The sequence below is a fragment of the Vanellus vanellus genome (genome assembly GCF_965231255.1).
Source record: "Vanellus vanellus genome assembly, chromosome: 1".
Lineage (NCBI taxonomy): Eukaryota > Metazoa > Chordata > Aves > Charadriiformes > Charadriidae > Vanellus > Vanellus vanellus.
The window spans coordinates 56,393,168-56,416,179 of NC_138905.1; the positions used below are offsets into that span (position 1 = coordinate 56,393,168).

The 23,012-nt window shown below is 51.6% G+C and overlaps 2 protein-coding genes across 2 annotated transcripts; one reads left to right on the plus strand and one right to left on the minus strand.

Annotated features, from left to right (window-relative positions):
- Nucleotides 1-1,868: 1,868 nt before the first annotated feature.
- CSDC2 (cold shock domain containing C2) lies at nucleotides 1,869-2,838 on the minus strand (the record flags this gene model as incomplete). Its single annotated transcript, XM_082489342.1, has 3 exons — nucleotides 1,869-2,031; nucleotides 2,281-2,403; nucleotides 2,663-2,838. 3 exons carry the CDS (start codon nucleotides 2,836-2,838, stop codon nucleotides 1,869-1,871), a joined length of 462 nt encoding a protein of 153 aa, XP_082345468.1.
- An 11,736-nt stretch (nucleotides 2,839-14,574) lies between these two features.
- Nucleotides 14,575-22,711, plus strand: POLR3H (RNA polymerase III subunit H). Its single transcript, XM_082484514.1, has 7 exons — nucleotides 14,575-14,627; nucleotides 15,069-15,196; nucleotides 16,715-16,811; nucleotides 18,898-18,984; nucleotides 19,969-20,032; nucleotides 20,697-20,904; nucleotides 21,583-22,711. Exons 2-7 carry the CDS (start codon nucleotides 15,086-15,088, stop codon nucleotides 21,634-21,636), a joined length of 621 nt encoding a protein of 206 aa, XP_082340640.1. The 5' UTR covers nucleotides 14,575-14,627; nucleotides 15,069-15,085; the 3' UTR covers nucleotides 21,637-22,711.
- The last annotated feature ends 301 nt before the right edge of the window (nucleotides 22,712-23,012 follow it).

The window sequence follows — 23,012 nt, forward strand, 5'->3', positions numbered from 1 at the left end:
TATGCAGAGGTGGGTGAATCCATCCTGACATCTTGATAAATCCCTGGGTGCTCCAGGTTCTTTACCCGGGAGAGCCACCAGCATCCCCACTGCAACACACGCACACAGGGATGAGCCGGGATGGGCAGGGATCATGGGAAAGTCACTTTTAATGGTTTATTGCCAATGCTACAAAGGTTGACACACGGTCAGACAGGCGGAAACTACACCGGAGTTGTAAAAACACCAACAAGTCTAGGGTTTTAGTTTATTTCCCAAAAAAAGAGAGAGGAAAAAAAGAATCAAACAAAGTTTGCCTTGGCCAAGCTGACTGTGTCCCAGGGATGCCTGGGGCCTGAGCTGGCGTCGCCGCAGCCTCTGGATGAGCCAAACTTCAGGTTGGCAGTGAGATGGGCTGCGGGGTCTTGGGGCAGTCCCCACACCAGCCTGGGCTGGGGCAGTGCGTGGTGGTCCTCCCGAATCCACAGGGCCCCAGCTGTCCTGTGTGGCACTAGCCTTGCACCCCTCCTCTCCCAGCTTATGGCAGACCCCTGTCCCCACTGCAAAAGCAGTGGCAAGAAAGGTGAAAAACGCCCCTCTCCATCAGCGCTGAGGACCAACAGCGCTGACAGCTCCCACCAAGTGGGTACCTGGGGACCCGGCCGCTATCGCATGACCCGCTTGGGGGGCTGCTTGCCCTGTTTTGAAATAAACCCCTTAAGATGCTGATAGTCTCCGGAGCATCGGTGCAGGCATCGTTTCCCTGGGGTCAGTTCAGGCCCAGGTTGGTGCACATCATCCCTGTTCCACCGCCCTCTGCTCCTTCCCTCCCGGGGCCGCAGGAGCCTGCCTGGCCAGGGTATGGTGGAGAAGACCAAAAACAAAGTTTGTGCTTTGTATACGAGACCCTGCCTACACCGAGGGGGCTGGGGAGGAGGTGGCTGCGCCGAGGCTATCCAAACCCCTCAGCCCCTCGCCCCCCCTGGCAAGCTACGGACATGCACACACACGCACGCACGCACGCACGCACACACACGTGGGAAAGGGGGGGGTTCCCTTGGGGGCTGGGGGGGACAAGGGGAGGAAGAGGAGAAGGCGGCCATCTCCCCAAAACCATGTCAGCACCGAGCCAAGAAAAGTGCGTTACCAGCCCGATGGGGAGCACAGATGTGTCAAGTGCACCCCCAGCCCCCCCGGGCACAATGCCGAGCACCCCCAGCACCCTGCCAGCAGTCATTTGCCCCTTAAAACTAATTATTTTTTCTTTCTGTAAGCCATTCACCTCCCCATGGCACTGCTGACCTGAAATCTTTTGATGGAGGGAGGTGGCTCAGGTGGGTGCCATGAGCTGCCAGCGATGGGGATGGGTCTCAGCCACCCGGTCCCCGCACAGTGATACAACCACCCCACATTGCCCCATTTCCCCCAAGCCCCACAGCATGCCCCGCTGCTGCCGTGCTGCAGGCAGCAGGACCAAGTAGGGTGCCCATCTTGGCAGAGTGGGGTTCAGGAGGACAAGCCAAAACCCCCGCAACCCTCTTCCGCTCTCAGCACCTGCTGCAGCCCAGGACAGCTGAAGAGTCAGGGGGTAGGACTGGTTCCCCTGCGCCCCATGGCCCTGGGGGCAAGGAAGGGGACACAGGGCTTGGGGCTGCCCCCAGAGCTGGGGGGTGGCAGGGGAGGGCTCTGCTTCCCCCGTCCCCCTCAACAGACACTTACAAACACAGAGAAAGGAAACTGTAACCTTATAAAAGACACCGAACGCAAACGCCTGTGTGTTTGGGGGCAGCCCCGGGCCCGTTGCCGCCTCAGCTCCCCCCGCGTCCCCCGCAAACGGCCGAGCAGGCTTGCTGTGTGGGGCTGAGCGGCTGGCGTCCCTCCCTTGGCGCCTAGGAGCCGATGATCTGGCCGGACCACGTCTCGTGCTTCGTGTGGGGCGCCAGGTTGGTGAGGACCACCTCCACCGCCTGGAACTTCTGATTCTTGGGAGGGATGGGGCAGACCTTGTATGTCACCTCATCCCCCTCCACTGGGACGTACTCCCCCTCGATACTGCAGGAGAGGAGAGGAGAGGTGGTGGGGCTGGGGCCAAGGGCCAGACCCCTACCCTGGACCACCCAGCACCAAGGAAGACACCCGAACCACCAGCTGCGCCTTGGGAAAGAAAACCCACCAGCAAGGCTGGGGTAGAGGACAGACAGAGCCCCAACCCCACACCACCCCAGCCCATGGGTCTCCAGCCCCATGGTGATGGCAGCACTCCCCAGGGGTGTCCCAGCACTGTGCAACCCCCTGACTTACTCAGACACGTGGACGAAAATGTCCTCTGTGCCGTTCTCGGGGGTGATAAACCCATGACCCTGGGAGCGAGAGAACTGCTTGCAGACGCCCTTGAAGATGGGGCCAGCGGAGGCACGTGCTGTCCTGCAGGAGGAAAAGGGACAGAGATGTTTCAACAGTGGCACTCACCCAGGGGGCAGCACGGGGAGAGATTTGCTATGAAAACATGGCGTTCTCTGGGAGAGTACATGGCACCCACCCAGAGTGGGTGCGGTGATGTCGGGCGCTGCGATGGCGACATGCACCAGGCGTAAAGGGTTTTGCAGGCACTGCTGGTGACCACAGTCCCTTCTTGGCTCAGCTGGACAGTGCCAACTCCGCTCACTGCATGCCGAGTACTTACGCCGAGTAGGTCCTGGTCCTCTTGGTGGGGAGAGGGCTGGGCAGGTCCCGCAGCAGGAGGTTGCCCCGCTCCCAGATGCGGCTGCCCTCCCGCTGGAAGGGGAAGGTGGGCCACACCGGTGACTTGGGGGAGTGCAGAGGCGGCACCGCCGGTGGGGCGCTGGGGTCCGATGACATGGTGGGACCGGTGGGTTCCTCCGTTTTGGGGACAGGCGGGCGGGCGGCAGGAGAAACGGCACCCGGGCACGTGGGTCTGCTGCCTGAGACCTGGGGAGCAAAGCGGGGAAGGTTGGTTACAGGTCCCCCCACGGGCAGTTTGCTGTCAGGGATTGCCCACTCTGCTCCCAGCCCCATTTCTGTGCGGGCAGGCAGCGTGCCACTGGCATTCAGTACTGGGCACCAACCCTTGGCACTGGGAAGCCTGTCCAGAAAGTTGCAGCAAATCAATCCCGAGGGAAGGAAAGAGCCTGGTTTGCTGCTGCATCTTTCATTTTCCAGTATAATCCCACATATTAGAGATGAAGTCGCTAAATTGGCAGGTGCCCTGGGAGAAGGAGGAGCTGAACACGGGCTGCCACAGGCAGAGACCATTTTGGCAAGGATGCCCACACTGCGCCATCATGCCTGGTCCCCCAGCCCTGGCCTCTGAGATCTCCCCCAGCTCGGGTTTTCTGCTAAAAGCGTGACGGAAAAAGCCTGAGACAACAGGTAGGTCAAGGCCAGGGGTCTGAGGTCTTCCCACCACTGGAGGTTGCCTCAGTGCTATGGGATTTAGGACCCAACCCTAGCCCCAGCCAGCAACTCGCTGCCCGCCTGGGCACATCCCTATGAGGAAGGGACACCGGGAAGCTATTTTGGGGCCACGGGCAGTACACACACACCTCTGGCACCTCAAACGAGCCATGGCACAAGCACAACCTCCTGCCACTGCGGTCATTGGGATCCAGTTTTTGGCTGGCATCATGCGGATTGCAAGGAGTTAAAGCCCCAAGGGGCAGAAACCCACAACCTTTGGCTGCAGGAGGATAGCCAGGTCGCCTGCCAAAGAGCAGGAGCCAGACTAAGTGTGGGCACAGCTGTCCTCACCAAACCACCTCCAGCATGAAACTGGGGGGGTGGAGGGGTGGGGAGTTGTGCATTTTTAGGCCTCACAGCGAAATGCTCTGGTGCGTGATCAGCACCGTGGCCGCTCGCTCAGAGACTTTGCCAATTTCTCTTCCCATCAGTTGCTGCATCTGATGCCACGTGCCTCTGTTTCAGAGTGCCCCTTGCCAGAAGCTGCTTGGGGGCACCACTCTCTGGGGGCGCTGGGTGGGGACTCATCCACTTCCATCACCCTTCAGGCTTGAGGGTTTTCCCATCACCCAGAGCTGAGAAGCCTGACAACCCTTGGAGTTACCGTCCCCTTCCCTGCCACCCCCTCCAGCCCTTCTTGCCCCGCTGGGGCATGCAACATCTTTTGGGATGACACCTGCACGCACCGGGAAACCCAGAGAATATTTAATTTGGTTTCTGACTCATCCGTGGCCCCTTGAGAAGCAGAGGCCCTGGGGGGATGTGCAAAAGGGGGTCACCTCCGCTCCCAAATTAGCAGGCACCAAGGACATGGGAAAAGGTTTCTAGAGCAGCTGAAGTTTCGGGGAGAGACCAGGCAACTCCTGTTCCCCTCACCCACCTCTGCTTGCTTCCCCTGCCAGGGGGCCTGCCTATCACCAAGCCCTGACCACTGCCAGTCCCACCTTGGTGCCCATCCCCACCTTAGCTGTTTCCTAAGAGCTGCCCCCTCTCAGCCCTGCAAAGCTTCACCCCGAGGTCCAGGCGGCAGAGGCCACACTGTAATCCCACCCCACAGCCTCCTGCCCTCCGAGACAACTTCCAGCTGCAGTGGCAAACCCGTCCAAAAGGTCTCTCCCATCCACCCCTGCACCAAACCCTTCATGCGCTTCAGTGGCTCCTCTCTGCCGTGAAGCAAGCAGAGTGCATGCGTCTGCCTTCTGCTCCACAGCCCACTCCACTCTGGGGCTGCATCTCCTGCCCCCATTCCCAGGCTCTGCATCTCCTTCCCCTATGCCTGGGCTCACCACCTCCTCCCCCCATGCCCAAGATGCCCAGAGAGGCTCAGGAAGCACCCAAGCAAGACACCCAAAAGCCAGGGCAGCCACCAAGCTGCTTCTCTGCTCCCATCTGTGCCCCTCGTCTGACTGCTCTGCCTGTGCTGGTGAGCAGCCTGGGAGCTTTTGGGCAGCAAAAAGCGATGTAGTCTCCAAGCATCACTGCAGGATCCAGCACCTTCCCAGGAGGTGTCAGGGCTGGACCAGCGGGATGACTTGGGGGAGGCGGCCCTCAGTTCTCTGCCACATCATGGAGCCGCCACTATGAAAATGGCTTCACCGCCACTTCACGCGCACTTTCGCTGACAAGGCTTTTCAGTTCCCCCACCAGATTAGGGACAATGGAGGGTATTTAACCTGAATAACGTTGCTTGGAGCAAACTATTAGTATGCTGAGGGGGTCGGTTGGCACCAGGAGAAAGAGCTTCCTCCGGCGAGTCCAAAATGGAAGTTTCCCAGAGGCAAAATAAAAATAAGAGGCAAAGGGGAAGGGGCGTGCAAGAGAGGGAGCCTTGCAGGGACAAAATGGCGTGGGCAGATGAAGTGGCAACAGAGAGTGGGTTTGCCTCAGCTTCACCTGTGGGACCAGCCCAGGCCGGGGTGCCCTGGAAGGCCTCCTGCTTCGGGGGACAAGCAGTGGTGGGGAGCGGGAGCATGCTGGGCATTGCTGGGGGTGAGGAGGCAGCCAGCCCGCTCCCAAGGCCCAAGGGCAGCAGCGGAGGGTGCCCTCCCAGGTCTGCCATTTGCCCCCAGGAGCTAAGCTTGCCCCATGTGGGAGAACAAGCCGGGCACAACCACCCCTGGGCACTTTGGGGGGCTGCTGCTGGCCCACAGGGATATGGGGGAGAGCCCTGGCATGGGGTGGCAGCTCAGCAGGATGAGCACGGGGACAGGGCACAGCGAGGATGTGGGACCCTCATCCTCAGGGGTGTGCAGACCCCCACGGACACATCCCTCTGCAGCCTTTGCTAACCGAGGCATCCCACCTAACTCCTGCCAGGAGCTGGGGCCGGAGCAGAGACCCCCATCCATCGCATGGCCGTGCCAAGGCTGGCTCCCACAGCCAGCAGCACTCTGCCCTGCTCCACTGCCTGGCTTGAGCACCCCAAATTTATGGGTCAGCCTTGGGGCCTGGTGGCTGAATGCTCGGCATTGCCAGTGCCGGTGAAACTGAGGCTGAGTGGGAGCTCTGGCACCATGGGAGGCTCCGGGGCAGTATCCTGTCTCCCACCTCATTTAAATCCCTGCAGCAAACAAAGGGACCGAGGAAATTAAACTCATGGCAAAAGCGGGCTGAGAGGAGGGGAGAGGCAAGCGTGTCCTCGCCAGTGTCTTCTCCCCTCCCAGCCCAGCCAGAGACCAGGGAAAGCTTCTCCCATCCTCCTGTCCTTCTCCTTCCCTCTCTCTGCTCCACCCCACCATCCTCTCCTCAGCCCTGAAACGACCTTTCTCCATAATGCAGCTCCAGCAGGCAACAAGGAGGCAGCATCTGGGAGGACAGGAAGATTTTTCCCCCCTCTCCTCCATCATCAGTGGTTAGCCTAACCCCCCCCAAGGCTGACAGCATCTCTCCCCACCCCAGGTCCCTCCTGGCCTCGCAGACGTCACCCATGACACCATGTCCACCCTATGCACGTATACGGTGCAGGGATGAAATCCGGGTTACTTGAGGAGGGGAGCAGAGGCTGCAGCAGCCCGGCTGTGCCGGGGGGCATGGGAAGCCTCTCCAGCATAACCTCCCCCTCCTCCCACAACCACTGCAGGACTTCCACAATGCTTCTCCCCATCTCCCCTCGGTGGTTTTGCTCTGAAGATCCCCTGGGGTGACAGTCCTCTGAGGCAAGGACACGCATAAGCAGCACCAAGCCCAGCGCTCCCTGGAAGGATGCTCTTCATAAAAAACACCCCCCGCCCTGTCCATCTCTCCCCTTCCCCAAAGAAACCATCTCAGATCGAAACCCCAGAGCCCTCTGGTGACAGGGTTTCCTTCGGCAGCGGCAGACGGATTTACTTTTATATTTTTCGGAGGGCAGGCTTCCGAGCCGAGCTGACAATCGGCAGCACTCGCAGGCGAATGCATGAAAACCCAGGCCAATTAAGGCAGACAGGCAGTAGACACATCAGCTTTTATCTCGAGATCCAAGTACCCCATTCATCACCAGCCACTGAAAGGTCTGCGGTTTATCAAATAAAATCACTGTCTCTCTCCCTCTCTTTAAAGCCAAACACATTGACTTGGGTGCTGACGCTGACCTTGTTTAACTAAACATTCTTTCAAGGTCCCCCAAAGGGGGGAAGGAGTCTTTTGAAGAGGCACCAGCCTCTGTCTGCCACTCCCCGTTCATTAGCGGCAGCGAAGAAAAACCCCTCTACGCGTCCCTCGGCCATGCGGGGGAATACATATTTAATTGGCTTAATCGCCCTCGGCGAGACGGCCCTCCCGCGTGGTGTTTCTTTGTGCTCCTTCCCATCCATCAGGACCCCTAGGCTCCCCAGGATGGATGGGTGGATGGATGGATGGACGGGCGGCCGCTCTGCCAGCAGCTGTCACGCTCCGACTGCAGGACGTGACCCTTCGGCTGGCTCACTGTCTCCTTTATGGGCTATTTCCTTTCACACTGCCACATCCCTTTGCAAATCCCCGGGGCTCGGATGTTGTCTGCCACAATGCTTGGGTCTCTCGAGTGCTGCCGCTCCCCCCACCCCAGCCGAGGAGCTGGAGGTTATTTTCCCTCTGCTGCCTTTATCAGCAAGCTCCCGCGCGGGCTCTTCCCTGCTGCTCGCCATCACGTTTTCTCCATCCCTTGTGAGTGGCAGTGGCTCCAGTTTAGGAGTCAGGTTTACCTCCCAGCTCCTTCCACCCCAGTAGCAAAAAGGTCTCAGTATGTCAAAAAGACACCCCCATCTCCGCAGCTGGCTGCCAGCAGCCATCTCCTCACCCCAGGGAGCAGGGAAAGTGTTGTTCCGGCCCACCGCCATCCTCGGGGAGGCTGATGCCCCCCCAGACCCAGCCTGTCTAGACACAGGCTGAAACAGAGAAGAGATACTCCCTCCCAGACACAGGAGCGTGTCACCAGAGCTCGATGCAAAAACAAAAATCCCATTTTTCAGCTGTTTTGGCACACGCAGGCACCGAGGGACCCACCAACAACGCGGTGGCCAGCAGAGACCCCAAATTGGCATCTCCCAGTGGGGCTGCTGTGGAGGGCAGGAACCAGCTGGGGAACAGGGATGGCTCCAGGCAAGGGTTACCACAAGCAGGGCCACCACAGCGTTCGCTGGGCTACGTTTCTCCATCCTCCCTTCCTTGGAGGAGGCTCACAGCCTCGGCGTCTGGCAGGTTTTTATAAATGCTGTCTCTGTCCGATGCTAATGAAAGTCTCTCCCTGCCCCCCCCCTCCCGTTTTTTTTTTGGTTAACGGATCGTGCCATTAAGAGTTAAATACCAAGCCAAGCAAATTCCATGCCTACCCTGGGTGTTAAAACCCCCTTTGCTGAGACAAATTACTACAGGAAAAAATAAACCAGGCGGTTTTGGGGGAATACACACTGACAGCGTCCCCTCCCCAGCTAAGCCAATCACGCTCACAACTCCAGGGATCTTTGCTGAGATAGTCTCGCCTACGATACAGCCTGCTTAGCGCTAAAATATGAATGTCACCTTTATGGATCGATTATAAAAAGCTCCCTTAGTCAGTGCAGGGCTGCCCAGGTCTCAGGGAGGCCAGGGGGGAGAGCAAGCAGGCTGCCAGACGCAAAGGGGAAGCAAAGGGAGAAGCCATCATGGAGGCTTCATTTACCTTTTAAGCATATATGCATAATCATCACTCCCAAATATCAAATTTGTGGGATTTGGTTGTTTTGTTGTGTTTTTTTGTTGTTTGTTTGTTGTTGTTTTTTTTTTTAATTAGAATAGTGTCTGTTCCAAGACCTGGCACAAATGTCCTCGTCCGCGTCCTTCCCTCCTCCTTTGTGGATCTAACTTGCCATCTGCAGGAATGATTAGTGCAGCCAGTCCCAAAGAAACCCCAGTTCAAGCCCTCATCGTTATCAGCCCGCTTTAATATGATGGATTTTTTTTTCACAAATCGCCTCCCCCTCACCTGGCAATTGGAGAGCTGGGTCCCAGCTGATCTCAGCCCTCCATGGCAAAGCCCCCGGTTATTTGCCCCCCAGCCAAACCAGACACGCAACAACAACGCCGCCGCCACCACCACCACCCCCCCCAGAGGAGTTATTGTTCCTCAGGCTGGTGGGGAATAACCAAACTGGAGGAGGGAAATCGTGCTTTACCCTCGCACCTCGCCGCCGTCGAAAGGAAAAAGCAGCTTAGAGAGAAAAAAGGCTGTGCGTGAAGTTTAACCTCCAGCTCACAATAGCCCGGGCAAAGCTGGATAGCCATTGTGCGTTCCCCCCCTTACCTCTTCAGCAGCGACGGGCTCCCTGGAGCTGCGCTCTGCAGAGCATCAGTGCTCGGCGGGGCCGAAGGCTCCTCGGCTGCTTTGCGAGGAGCAGCAGTCTCGCCTGCAGCCCGGTTATTTGAGGGGCTTTCTCTGCCTGCCTGCCTGCCCGCCTGCCTGCCGGCTGCCTGCTGCTGATGGATCCGCGGTATCTGATGTGTGTATGATGCGCGCCTCGCACACACACCACACACGCACGCATCCGCACGCCTTCCCCTGACGTCAGGGCCAGGCCAGGGGGAGCGGGCAGGTGGGAGGGATCAGCCTGGTCATTTCTGAGCTAAGGCTTAAAGGAGCGAGTCCGTATGGAGGGCTGGAGGGGACAAGGGTGGGCCTTGGTAGGGGGCTGCATCGGTCCGGTTACACAAAGTGGCGCACATCAGTGGCACGGCCGGACGCGACGGGGCAGCCCCACGGGCTGCAGGGACCACGGGATGGGGAGTGAGAAGACCCCAGAGGAGAAGATGGGGCCAGGAGGCCAGGTCTGGACTAGAAGGAGTCCCCCCCTGACGGGTGAAACCTCTCCTCTGACACCCTGAGTCCTGCTGGGGCGGCTGCAGCTCCCCAGCCCCCATGGGTGCCACGGTCACCCTGGGCACAGCAGAGAGGGGGGGACACATGCCACAAATCCACCCCATCATCCCACTCCCTGGCTCCGGGCTCCCAGCCGTCACAAACCCAGGTGGCTTTCTAAGGGTTTCATTTGCAGCAGTGCACTATGCCAACCCCCCCGACCCCAAAAGATCTTTCCTTTCTGTTTTCCCCTGTGCCAGTGTGACCATGCTCAGGAGAGCCATCTCCGCGGGCAAAGGGAACGTCATAAATCGGCCCGAGACTTTCTCTCTTGGGGGCGCAGGGTGATGCAACGAGGACAGGAATCAATCGTTTGCTGTGTCCGCTGGGGAATAGGGCGAGGAGTAATGGGGTTTAAATTGCAAGGAGCAAGATTGATGCTAGACATTAGGAAACGCTTTCTAACAGAACAGACAGTTAATTACTCAAGTAGATTGCCTGGGGAAGCACCGGAGTCTCCATCACTGGAGGTTTTTAAGAACAGCCCAGACGGGCATCCTTTGGGGGGAATGTAGGTGGTATTCACCTCATTTTGGAGCAGAAGGGTGGACCACACTGGCATCTTACCATGCAGGTACCTGTGATCCTGGAATAAAATTTGCGAGAACCCCAAACAACTGTGGCGCGGTGTCAGCGGTGCAGGGAGCTGTCACAGGCATCGTGTGACATGGAGTGGTTGTGGGGTACTTTTGGTTTCTTAAATGTGACTCTTTCCTTGAGTCATTCTAAGTAGCTGAATGTGATGGTGCACACCAGACCTGTTCCACCAATGAACCCCAGGGCTGCAGGGTGGCATACAAATTGTGTTGGAAGCCACGAGGCGTGGCACAGTCAGGAGACAGGGTCATGACTGCTCCACCTGTCTGTATCCATCCATCCAGGTAGCTGGGTGTTGATCCATGGCTGTCCCAGGGGCTTTGGAAGAGGGTCCGGATGTCCAAGCAGTTGTGTCTCTCCTGTCAATGAACGGTGGTCCTGAAAAAGGCCCAGTGGACACAAGAGACTGAGCCCAAGGCAAGAACTCCAACAAGCACTGAAACCCCAAGTGCTGGTTGATTCTGCCATTTGGCCATCATGGTCCGCTTGTGGCTTTTCAAAGCAGTTTTCTGTGACAAAACAGGAGCCCCATTCACCCCCCTAACAGACACCACAAGGCTTATCTCCCCGGTCTACCCTTCATAACCTTGTGAAAGAACGGGATGAAAAACCCAGCCAGCTCTCAATCTCCAGTCCAAGTTTCTCCTGAGATGGCCCATATTCTCCTGGGGGACAGCTCTACACATCCAGCCCAGGAGGGCCTTGAGCTGGAAACAGCTGGAGGTCAGAAGAGCACTGGGAACAAGTGGTATGGGCATGCCCTCTTCTTCCCCAGGCATTCATGTAACATTGGTACGTTGAGTATCACAAATACCTGTACTTCCCTGCCTGATTTTTGGTACACCAGGGTTAGCCACGTGCCCAGCTGCACATGTTAAACCATAAAAACAGAAGAGAGGAGATGAGTGTCAGAACCTGACTCTCCCACGCAGTCACTAAAGGCTTTTGACAGAAAAGGCACGGGGAACTCGAAGTATGTTTGACTGGAAGGTGGCTCTGGGCATGCGCTGCAGCAGAGGAGGGAGACAGTCTAAAGCATGCAAAAATGATAAAAGGAGAAGAGGGGAAGCTTTGATCAAGCAGAGAGTGGGAGTGGGAGTGCCGGAGATGCCTGCAGAGACAGAAGCAAAGGCAGGAGCATGGAGGACTTTGTACGTGAGAAGATGCATAATTCCTTTGGAGTCAATCAAAGGAGGGCCAAACCAGTCTAGATGCAAATTACCACTCACCCCCTCCTACATCCCTGAGCCAGTTTTCTGCAACAGCCATGGGGATGGAGGGGCAGAGGAGATCTTAAACAAAAGAATTTGGGACTTCCTTTCATTTTCCTCCCAGTTTCTGAGTCTTCAGGTAACTTCAAATATTATTTTCCAGTTTTCCTGTACAATCGTGAGGATGAGAAATGTCTGGGATTTTCTCTGATTGACAGGAAGACCCTTGTGCAATCCCTGGATTCCAGCAGCTGAACCTTCAAAAAAACCAGCAACCAAGAACCACACTCCCAAATGTTGGAAAAGCCCCAATACTGCTGAGAGAGACTCTAGAGACATTAGGGTTATGTATGAAAAGGTGTGTATAGGCACTGCAGATTTGTGGATATCCATTGTGTCGGTACTACTGGGACAAAAAGACACCAGTTGGCAAAATGAGGCTGTTCACACAACCTCCAACATCAAGATACCTTAGCTGCAACGTTAAACATAGTGTAACTCTGAGCGCTTTCAATAGCTCAGTTGAGACACTACCCATGTTTTACAGGGCAAAGTTTGACTTTGATTTATATTTTTATGTTGGAGACAAAATTCCTCGAGGGAGAAAACCTAGGTGGTAATAGAGCAACATCTGTTACGTACACAAAGGCCTGAGCACATACCTTCGGATCATGGAGGGTTACCTGCAGAGGGTGAGACTGGAAATCATGTCCCACAGCCTGTTACTGGTGGAGGCTGAAAAATTGCCTGTCAGACTCAGCTCTGGTGGCGTTTGTAGTCTGGTATCTTAAGGCGATGAAGCTCATCCTACTGCGTGATTGCCAGCTTTCTCTCCACACATTTCAAGTCAGTTTCCCCAGAGTAGTATTAAAGTACCTGTAAGTTTCAGCAAAATATGTAGCTGCATAAAGAAGAGGGATCCTGTTGTCCTTACCTAGGAACAGCCTGCAGCATTCAGCCCTTGTTGGCGGTCATAGAGCTGGTACAGGAGAGAGATATTCTGTACGTCCCACCCCAGACAAGTTTGCTTGGTGCCTCCACTTTATGAGACACCAAAGACCCAAACATAAGACAGAAGCCAGTACAAAGCCAGGTCTCACTGCTCACACAGCTAGTTTTTGGGGGCTGTGGATCAGGCTGAAAGGAGATGCCTCTGCTTCGTATGGGGCACCCAACTGCCCTCTATGGGGCATAGCTATTTGAAGCATCAAAAATGTTAACTCAAGGATGGGATAGAAGTGGAGGTGTGATATGACTGTTCAAATCCACTTCTCTCCATCTCCCATGTTCTCCAAGGGATTCAGCCTACTATTCCCCCCAACCCCTGCCCCTATTTAACATTACAGTGCTTATATACAAAAGCATCCAGAGTGATGATCACCAGACAGATATCACCTTGCCAATATCAACAGTGTCTAATTTCTACCTCCTCATGTGATACCAAGGCTATTTCTGTCATCAGAAGAGGGACAGGGTCAGGAACTTTTCTCTCTTCTGAATAAGTAGCTAGAGATACCCGCAAAACCTGCACTCCAGCTAAAGGTCAAACCTCACACTGCCAGACCTGCGTGAGGCCAGGACAGAACAGCAAGGGATGTGGCACGTGTGCCAGCAAAACTGTGCCGCGCCAAGATTAGCGCAGCTGCAACTGTAGCGCAGGAGAAAAGAGCCTTTGTAAGGCTCCCTGAAGTAGGACGAGAAGAGCAAGAAACCCTGGGGATTTGGGTTGAGGTGTTCTGATAGACCGGTGTCTGCTGCATTGGCAGCAGTGCTCCTTGCTGAGATGGTAGATGCTGCTCCAAGAAAAATGCTGCTCTTCTCAGGTGACAGAGGAAAACTTGTTCCTGGGCACTCCATTTAATACAAACACGCCGAACATATGCAGACCAGCCATGTTTATTTAAAAAAAAAGAAAAAACCACCCAACAGATCCTGGTGAAACAGGAGTAATTGCGAAGAGATCAGAAACTCCTTGGCCAAGACAGGTATCTCGTTAATGAGGCCTAACCACAGTATTTGCAACCTCATTTTCCCCCTCCTGCTCCAAGACAGCTCAACATCTAATGGTTTCTTATCCAAAACACTCATTACTGTCCCACTACGCGCTGCTGGGGGGTGTGAGGGATGACATACTTAGCCTTTGCATCAAAGCCATTATGCTGACAATGCAGTTTTGACTGTCAGCCAGAGATATTTGGCTTTCCTGGCACATCTTTTTTTAAACACACTTCAAACAACCTCCCTTCATTTTTCCTAACAAATTTCAGACATTAGCACATCCCTGTTTTCCACTGTCCCTCATGCTGCTTACCTTCCTGCAGAACGCGCCAAGGCCTGCAAAATCATACCATAGGGATTTTTTTTTTTTTTTTGTAATTAACACTCAAAATAAATTATTCCAGCTCTACGTGATGCCGATTTGTACCTGATAATAACCTTGACCTAAGTATTCAGAAGTCACTGCTGTGAAGAACACCTTCCAGGTGCAAGGACAGTTTTGTTATATAGGTAGGCAAACAGTTGAAGTATCAGCTCTCAGAGAGATGTAAACTCTGAACCCTGCTGTCCTGTCAGGACTGAAGCTTAAAAACGATAAAGGAACGGACAGTAACTGCAATTATGGATTGTTTCAGGTGAACCAACAGCAGCGACACAGGAATACACCGGGCAGGGGAGAACAGCAGGTATTCACGGAGCAGCCCTGCGCAGGGCACCCGGTTGCTGAGGGCCTTTCGACGTTTATGTTGACCAAAACCACCCCCCTCACGGGGACCACCAGAAACCGGGTCGAGCCCCGCACAGGTAACGGCAGCTAACGGGCAACGCCCCCACCCCCGCACTGAGGAGGGACAAAATGGCCGCCGCGAGGCGGGGCAAGGCTCCGCCCCCACGTCCCGTGAGCTATCCGTCCCACGTCAATCAGTGTCTGAGCCCGCCCCCTGAGGGCGATTGGCTGAGGTGTCGGAAGTTGTCGTAAGGCTGGGGAGCGCGCGGTGGGGCTCGGCGTGCAGCAGGTGGGTGAGGGAGCGGCTGCGGCCCCGGTCTCGTCGGGTCGGGCGGGCTTTCTTGCTCCCGGCCTGCCCGCCGCGCTCTTCCTGGTCTACTGGGCGGCGCGGCTGTTGGTGCGCTCCTCCCGCTCCCTACCACGGCGGCTCCTTGGCCGACCACCCCCAACAGCAGTTGCGTGGCCGCCTTCAACCCCCTCCCCTGCCCCCCCCCCCCCCCAGCGGCCGTTGAGCGGCCGCCTTCAGCCCCCTCTTAGTCCCCCCGTCCTGCCCCCACTCCCCTTCCCCCTCCTTCCCTATTTTGGGATAGCCAGGGTGCTGCCCTACTAAGCTCCCTGCAAGACGTTGGGGGGGTTCCCCTGGCCCGTCCCGCGTCAGTCACTGGGGGTCTTAGTTTCCCCTGCAGTGCTCCAGTTCCTGAGGCTGTTGGTGTCTTCTCTCTCTCCTCAGAGACGCTCCCCGCCACCATGTTTGTCCTGGTAGAGATGACTGACACAGTAAGAATTCCTCCCTGGCAGTTTGAAAGGAAACTGAATGAATCCATTGTGGAAGAGCTAAACAAGAAATTAGCCAATAAGGTAAAGCTGGGGGTCGTGCACAGGTTGATGTAGGCATCGTATAATATCCCTCAACATGTCTTTCTTTTACTTGTTCCTAACGAGGTGTGTGGGTGAGGTATCAAAATAGTTTAGATGTGAACGCCACCCTCAGATACTGAAATGTCAGAGACTGTAAACAAAGAGCCATGTATGATCTCAAAGAGGACTTTTTTCTAATGGCTAATGCTGTAATGGGAAGATACTGGGATGCCAGATAGGGCAGAGAAGCATGGAAGTGAGAGTAACTACTGGTTTGTGTGTAGAGTAGCAATCTGAAATGCAGCCTGAAAAACGGATGCAGACTAATCCATCCAGTGGGGGAAGTTTTAAAAAGACAATGTAAATACCTGTAGAACAGTAATACTGGTAGAGAAATTCAGATGTTAATAGCTGACTTGGTCTGTGCTTAGTACTTGAAATACAGAGTGGCAGTAAGAAGTTGGTCTTTGGTGCAGGGTATAAAAAAGTGTTATGTCGTAGGCCAGGAGGTCACAGTTTCCCTGTGCAGCCTCTGGGACTGTGATTAGCATACAGCTTTCAGTGGGAGGCAGGTGCAAAACTCAAAATTAAGCTTGTGAATGGAGCTCAAAAAATTAACCTGAAGTGATTGTGCAGATTATACAGACAGGGTATGAAAAGCAAGACTCTTCCCTCGTCCACTGAGAACTAGTAGGTGCCTTAGATTTTGTAGGCTGTGAAGGTGTCTCAGAAGTGGTAGAGCAACCAAGAGTTCTCCTCGTTTCTGCCCAGATCTAATATAATTTAAGATAAAGGCAAGGCTAGAGGCTTCTGAGAGTATAACTCTAGCAAAAAGTATGTTTAGCCTTTGGACAAGCTGTGGGGCTGGTGAATAATGTCATAGAATCATAGAATTGTCTAGGTTGGAAGAGACCCTTGGGATCATCAAGTCCAACCATCTACCCTACTCTACAAAGTTCTCCCCTACACCATATCCCCCAACACCACATCTAAACATCTCTTAAACACATCCAGGGATGGTGACTCAACCACCTCTCTGGGCAGTCTATTCCAGTGCCCGACCACTCTTTCTGTGAAAAATTCTTTCCTAATGTTCAGTCTAAATCTACCCTGTTGGAGCTTGAAGCCATTCCCTCTTGTTCTGTCATTTTGTCAAATGTCTGTGGGCAACTGTTTACTATCTTGGCAGGTGAAGTTCTCTCACCACTGACAATTACCCCAAGGGTTTCTGTTTGTTGCGATGCTCTTTCCAGTGCCAATGAAAACACATTCTCCCATAACACTTGAGTAAGTTAGGAGTTCCCCTACAATGCAGTGTGGTTAGGTCTGGGGCTGTTGAAGGACTGTACCAAAACAGCCTCCCTCCCATCCTGCCACCCTTCTGTTGCCTTCTTTTGAAAAGGTGTGCACAGTGTATAACTTTGATGGCTTGCTTGATTTAACCTGGTGGTTTGCTTGATTTATTGCTTTTTAATTGCTTGATTTATTGCTTTTTAATTATTTTTTTTCTTTGAACAGGTTGTATACAATGTTGGCCTTTGCATCTGTCTGTATGATATCACAAAGCTGGAAGATTCATACATATTCCCTGGAGATGGTGCATCACACACCAAAGGTATATTTTTCTCCTCAGTTGTATAGTTTTGCAGAAAGTTAGTGATCTGGATCTGTAAACTGAGCTCAATTGTTAGGGAAAGAAAATTTAAAGGAATTCACTGAAGTTCATAGCCTTAACTCTGTTCCTGTTAGGAGGGCAAATGGAACATTTAATGTCTCTCTCCTTTCCATTTTTTGGGTACAAGTACAGCTTTAAATAGCCAGTCCTGTCTGCCTCCTCCAGCAGTCCATTTCTGTCCTACAATTAGAGCTGTACGTATGGGATAAGGAAGGGGTTAATTTAATTTAAAATTATTGGAAATCTGCACATAGAAAATAAGTTGTATTAATTGTTCTGAATTTGTCTAGTGTTTTTTTTTTTTTTTTTCCTTTTGAAGCTTACTTTCTGTAGCTAGAATGTTGAAACTTGTTTCTAAATATAACATTCGCACAGCATTTGATGCTGTTTTCCTAGCTGGAAGTTTTGCTACATTTTTGTTTCAGACTTAGACAGATCTGGTTCAGCATACGTTTCTAGTCACCTTTTTTTTAACAGGAAATGACTAATTTCTTTACTTTGACTTTTGGCAAATCCACCTGAGTAAAACTTGGAAGTAAATGCGTAAAAGCAAATTTCATATATTTTTTAAAGTTAAAATAAATTTCTTTAAACTGGAAAGAGGTGCATTTTTTTCTAGCATCCATTTTCAATGTGGAAGCGTAGCTTGAGCAAATGAAATGTTTCCCATTAGAAGGGAACTGGACTGACTGTATGTGGTTCCCCTTGTCTAAATTTTAACTCCAACAAAACTCGCTCTCTACAAATAAAAGCTTCTCTAATACTGAAGGAGAATGGCAGGCTTTCCTGCTTGCTTTAATCTTCATTCAGCTTCTTAACTCTGAATTCCTCCTTGAACTGAAACAAGAGAATATATTCCCTCTGAGATTAGAAAAAAGTCTCATTCTTTCAGAATCTGGGGTAGCACTTTAATATATCCTGCTGTGTCTGGTAATAACTCTTTCTCTAATGTACTGCCTGATTTTTATGTAAAAGAGGAGCACAGAGTATGGACAGCTAAAGTGATGTTAAATTGCTCATTAGAATTGTTTGGCTAAGATTGTCTTAGTATAGCTTTCTTATAAATTACATTAGAATCACAGAATGGTCAGGGTTGGAAGGGACCTCTGGAGATCATCTAGTCAAACCCCCCCACCAGAGCAGGGTCACCTACAGCAGGTTGCACAGGACGGCGTCCAGGCGGGTTTTGAATGTCTCCAGAGTGGGAGACTCCACCACCTCTCTGGGCAGCCTGTTCCAGTGCTCTGCCACCCTCAAAGTAAAGAAGTCCCTCCTCAGGTTAAGGTGGAACTTCCTATATTCAAGTTTGTGCCCATTACTTCTTGTCCTATCACTGGGCACCACTGAAAAAAGACTGTTCCCACCTACCTGGCACCCTCCCTTTAAGTATTTAAAAGTATTGATAAGATCCTCCCTCAGTCTTCTTTTCTCCAGACTAAGAAAATTCAAGTCCCTCAGCCTTTCCTCATAAGAGAGATGTTCCAATCCCGTAATCATCTTTGTAGCCCTTCATTTTATTTAGCCTCAATGAAAAATGCAGTTATGTTAAAGAATCTTATTTACTTTGATAATATTTTATATAAAATATTTCATTTAAAGAAAATACAGCATTGCTGAAAAAAATAGAAGGAGCAGAAATATTATGAGAAAGTATAATTACAACTGATATTCTTGGCCTTGAAGCATTGTGCGGGAGTGGTCACATCATAACTAAAACACAGGTTCTGCTCCAGGTTCTCCATTTATAGTTTTATTCTGTGAACTTAAACTCTCGCAAGCTTGAAGAGCAGAGAACAGGAGGTTGCTGATCGACAGCTGTCATAATTCATACAAAACAGTTAGGAATTGGGAAATTATTCCCATTTTTCTATCTAATCAGTGCCTGTAAGGAAATTGTAAAAGAAGCTGGGTTAAGTATTTCAGAGGGCAGATAGGATGTGGGATTTTGTTTTAATGGCTGCCACCCTGCGGAAGGAATATAGTTTACTATCATGGACATAACATTAATGATCTATTTTCTTTTAAGTGCATTTCCGCTATGTGGTCTTCCATCCCTTCCTGGATGAGATTCTGATTGGACAGATTAAAAGCTGCAGTCAGGATGGCGTTCACGGTAAACCACAACTTCTAACATTAGGGACGCAGGAGCTGCAGAGCTCTTGGGTCTTTTGAGATACTGTGATTTTGGGTTGTATAGTGTGCCTGTAGGCTGGTTAAAGACTGTTGCTGGCCTCTAGCACTGCTCTGATCTGAGGGTGGTGGGTAGTTTGAGCCTGTCAGCTTCCCCTGCCCTTGATGTTTTTGTCTGCACTCCGCTTTCCTTTTGTCATTCATGTGCATGCCCAAGAACAGGCAAGACCATCTGGAGCATAGACAGAGTTCATTTTCTTGCTTCAGTTAACAGAACTTCTTTTTTAAAGAGGTAGTATCAGCTCATGTTGGTCTGATGTACCTTCCCCATAGTTCCGTCCAAATTCTTGATCGTTTGCTGTACCTGAAAACTTGTCAGGGAAATGTCTTTGTGAGCACAAAGTGCTGTCAGGTTCATGGAATATATAATTGATGAATTGCTTTCCTTTCTTGTAGGAGTATTCCATGCAAGCAAGCGCCTCTGCTCAGTTGTTAAGTTAGGACAATAAGATTATTTTGGGTGCATTTGTTGCTGAATTTGGGCATGTCCATGCTCTGATAAAATTCAACATCATGAAATCTCACGAGGGAGATGGGGGCTGTTCTAACTTTATGTTGGTCTTTATTTAACATGTTATATCTGTGATTTGTAAGCTGTCACAGACCTCTGTAGCATCTGACTCATTTCTTGGAACACTTTCATCTCCAGCCCTGCTCCAAACAGCCTTTTCCTTTCCCAGCGGGCATGAAGACTGTGCCCTCTGTTGCTGTATGTACTTTCAGCTGGGTGGTTGCTTTGCTGCCAACTGAAATTGAGCGTTGTGGCTCAAAGAATAATTCCTGCATGATCTCAGACGTCCTTCCTGAAAGAGGAAGGAGAATGAGTCTAGAAATGCATTTTAGGAATTGCTCTGGTACATCATTTTCGAAGAAGCGTTCAGTCTTAATCAAATTATTTTCTCCACAGTTTCTCTTGGATTCTTTGATGATATTGTCATTCCACCAGAATCCCTGCAGCAGCCAGCTAAGTTGTATCCTTTGATCACCTTTGATAACTTTACTACTTCATTTCAAAAGATTGTGCAGTGCTGGCCCAAAAGGCATTCACTACTGCAACAATGAAGGTGCTCAGTGGCAGAAGCTAAGCTGTTGTGTTGGGCAAGTCCCGCAGACTGTTATCGCAGCTAGACAGGCCTCACGCTTATTAGGTTTTGCAGGATCATTGTGCTCGCTGATAGAAATGAATGGCAGTGTCGCCCAAACAACCGCATTGTAATCCCTGCCTCTAGTCTTGGCTGCTGCTGAAGACGAAATGCCGGTTTTCCCACATCATGTAATGTCTAGATACATGGTGTGTCTAATGTACTTATTTGTGGTAGGTGAGGTCTTCTTGGGTTTGAGGGGTTTTGTTTGATTTGGGTTTTTTTTTTGTCTTTTTTCGGGGGGGGGGGGGGGGGGGGGGGGGCGGCGGGGAGAGTAACCCCAAGTCTGCCCAGCAGCATACACCTTGAAGCAGGAAAATCAGAAAGAAGACAGGGTTCCTGGGCTGTGCAGATGATGACCTGGGATAGTGCACTGCAGTTTGAGAAATAATTGTGAAAAGGCTTTGAATTGAGTCTATTCCCAAAACTGTCAGAAAGAGATCTGTCAGGCGGAATACTGATTGTTTCCTTCCTTAGCGCTTGGTGTGGCCAGCGATGAAGCAGAGCAGGTGTGGGTGTGGGAATATGAGACAGAAGAAGGGGCCCATGACCTTTACATGGACATTGGGGAGGAGATCCGCTTCCGAGTCGTGGATGAAACATTTGTTGATACATCACCGACAGGTCCGAGCTCTGCAGAGGCCTCCACTTCCAATGCCACAGAAGAAGTCCAGAAGAAAGAGGCACCCTACACTCTTGTGGTAACTATGTGCACAATTCATAGAGCTTTGTGAACATTGTGGTTTATTCTGTGTCTAAAATAGCGACCCTTTCCCAAGGAACTGATTGCTTTAAGCTGACTGTGAAGCAAACAGAGTCACAAAATGAAAGGAGCGGGAAAAGGGAGAAACGAGATTGTTCTCGTGGTCGCTCTGTGTTTGCTGTGTGTTTTCATTGGAACACATTGTGGTGGGTGGTGGAGTTCCCACTGGGAGGCTGATTTAAAGCAGACTGCGCATGCCGGATCTGCAGGTGAGAGTGAGCATACAAGTTGCACAGAGCTGGGAGAACTACATCAGGGTTTACACAGCAGCTAACAATCTTTCCCATGCAGTGTTTTGGCATAAGACCCACCTGAGTACAATGCAAGAGACAGATGGATCTAAACCAGTGAAAGCTGTGTTTTCTCACAGCTGGAGTACGTTGGGACAGTCAAGAGGTGGAATGGGCAAGTGCTTGATTTTTCAAGTGTTGAAGGTTTGGTATAGTGTTGACAAGGTTTAAAGGAGTCTGGTCAAGTGCTGGGGCAAGCTCATAGGAAAAAAAAAAGTGAATACCTCATCCATAACTCAGGTGGGAGAGATTCTATATATTTATGTGTATACTCCTGTGTTCTCTATGCAGTTCATAATTGTACTCTTTCTTCTCTCTGTGAACAGGGATCAATCAGTGAACCAGGCCTGGGCCTCCTGTCGTGGTGGACAAACAGTTAGCTGCAATCACAGCCTGCTCCACAGAAAGTCTTTCCGGTGGATGTTTGGGGGATTATGGGATCCTGCTGGTGCTCATTGCTCCTCTGAGGCTGAATGAGAAATTAGACCTGCCATTCTCTGTTTCCCCTTCAGCTTCCAACCTGCCAGATCGAGACAGTCGCTTTCAAGAAATGTCTTCACTGATCTGTAGAAGTGAATTTACAGGCACAAAAAAGCCTTGAGCGCAGCAGCAACAAACTCAGCTGGAGCTTTGGTCTCCTGCCCTGGAGGGAAAACTGGGGAGGTCTTTACTTGCCTGAATTAAGAAGAGAGTCGACTTCAGTGAGTGAAAGCGAGAGAGAATGCTTGTCAAGATGGATCATTCCCTTGGGCTGAGAGCTTAATCTCAGAGGGGTAGAAACCTGCCGTTCTTTTGACAGGAAACAGAGAAGAAACAGCAAAAGAGTAGAGTTAATAGAGGTGCGGCACTCTGTGGACCTGGAAAATGCTGCTGCTGGGAGGGTGGGGGAGGTGGGGGTAGTGTTCCGCTGAGAATGGGAACTTAACCCATGGATGAAGTCAGTCAAAGAGAACTGGAATGACAGTGGTTTACCCAAAAAGTGGCTTAGGCTCTGTGAAGATGACCACTGTGAAAGGGTACAGGCTGCTTATTGTGCGGGATTGGAAATACTTTACTGGGTGGGCTGTATTTATGTAGAATGAGCTAAACTTTGCAGGAGTTTGACTGAAAATACATAATTATGAACTGAAATGGACCAAGGCTGCTTTGAGCAAGTTAAATACTTGTTTGTGGGGAGTGTGTTTAGACCAGAAATGGAATAAATAGTAAAAACCACACAGCCTGCCTTCCTGTACAATTTGTGGGGAAACTATTAGCTTCCTGCCTAGCAGGAAGGAATAAGTTGCCTCCTGCAGTTTAGCTACTTGGATTTCAAGGCAGGCAGTGTTGAGACCAACACTTTGCTCTGCTCTAACAGCCAATAACAAACAATTGCCATCACCCTCCCTGACAGCAGTGAAAGGAAAGGGGGGGAACAAAACAGTGAGTAAAATCTATGCAGGGCCCATTGCCAAGTGAGTGATGTTGCACATAATTACAAAGCCAGCCACGTTTGGCAGGAAGGGACTATAATAATTCCCTGGGATAGCGGGTCTGCTTAACCTCCAACTGTGACAACAAAGCCTGAGTCACCAGCGCCCTCCCTGCAGTGTTGTTAGAACCCCTTAATTCTGAACTGTTATTCCTGGTGCATTGCCCTAATTAAAAGAGAGCTTAGAATTCTTTAGGTTCACATAGTAACTGAGGTCCATCTGCGTAGACAATAAGCTTTACTGAGTGCTGTCTATAGAGCAGTAGTGCTCAGACATGCAATCAT

What these genes read in the sequence shown, in the direction of transcription:
- POLR3H (XM_082484514.1), top strand. Translation starts at nt 15,086, where the DNA reads ATGTTTGTCCTGGTAGAGATGACTGACACAGTAAGAATTCCTCCCTGG. An exon ending in ACAAGAAATTAGCCAATAAG is followed by an intron (nt 15,197 to 16,714) that starts GTAAAGCTGGGG and finishes TTCTTTGAACAG; the next exon opens with GTTGTATACAATGTTGGCCT. An exon ending in CAGTCAGGATGGCGTTCACG is followed by an intron (nt 18,985 to 19,968) that starts GTAAACCACAAC and finishes TTTTCTCCACAG; the next exon opens with TTTCTCTTGGATTCTTTGAT.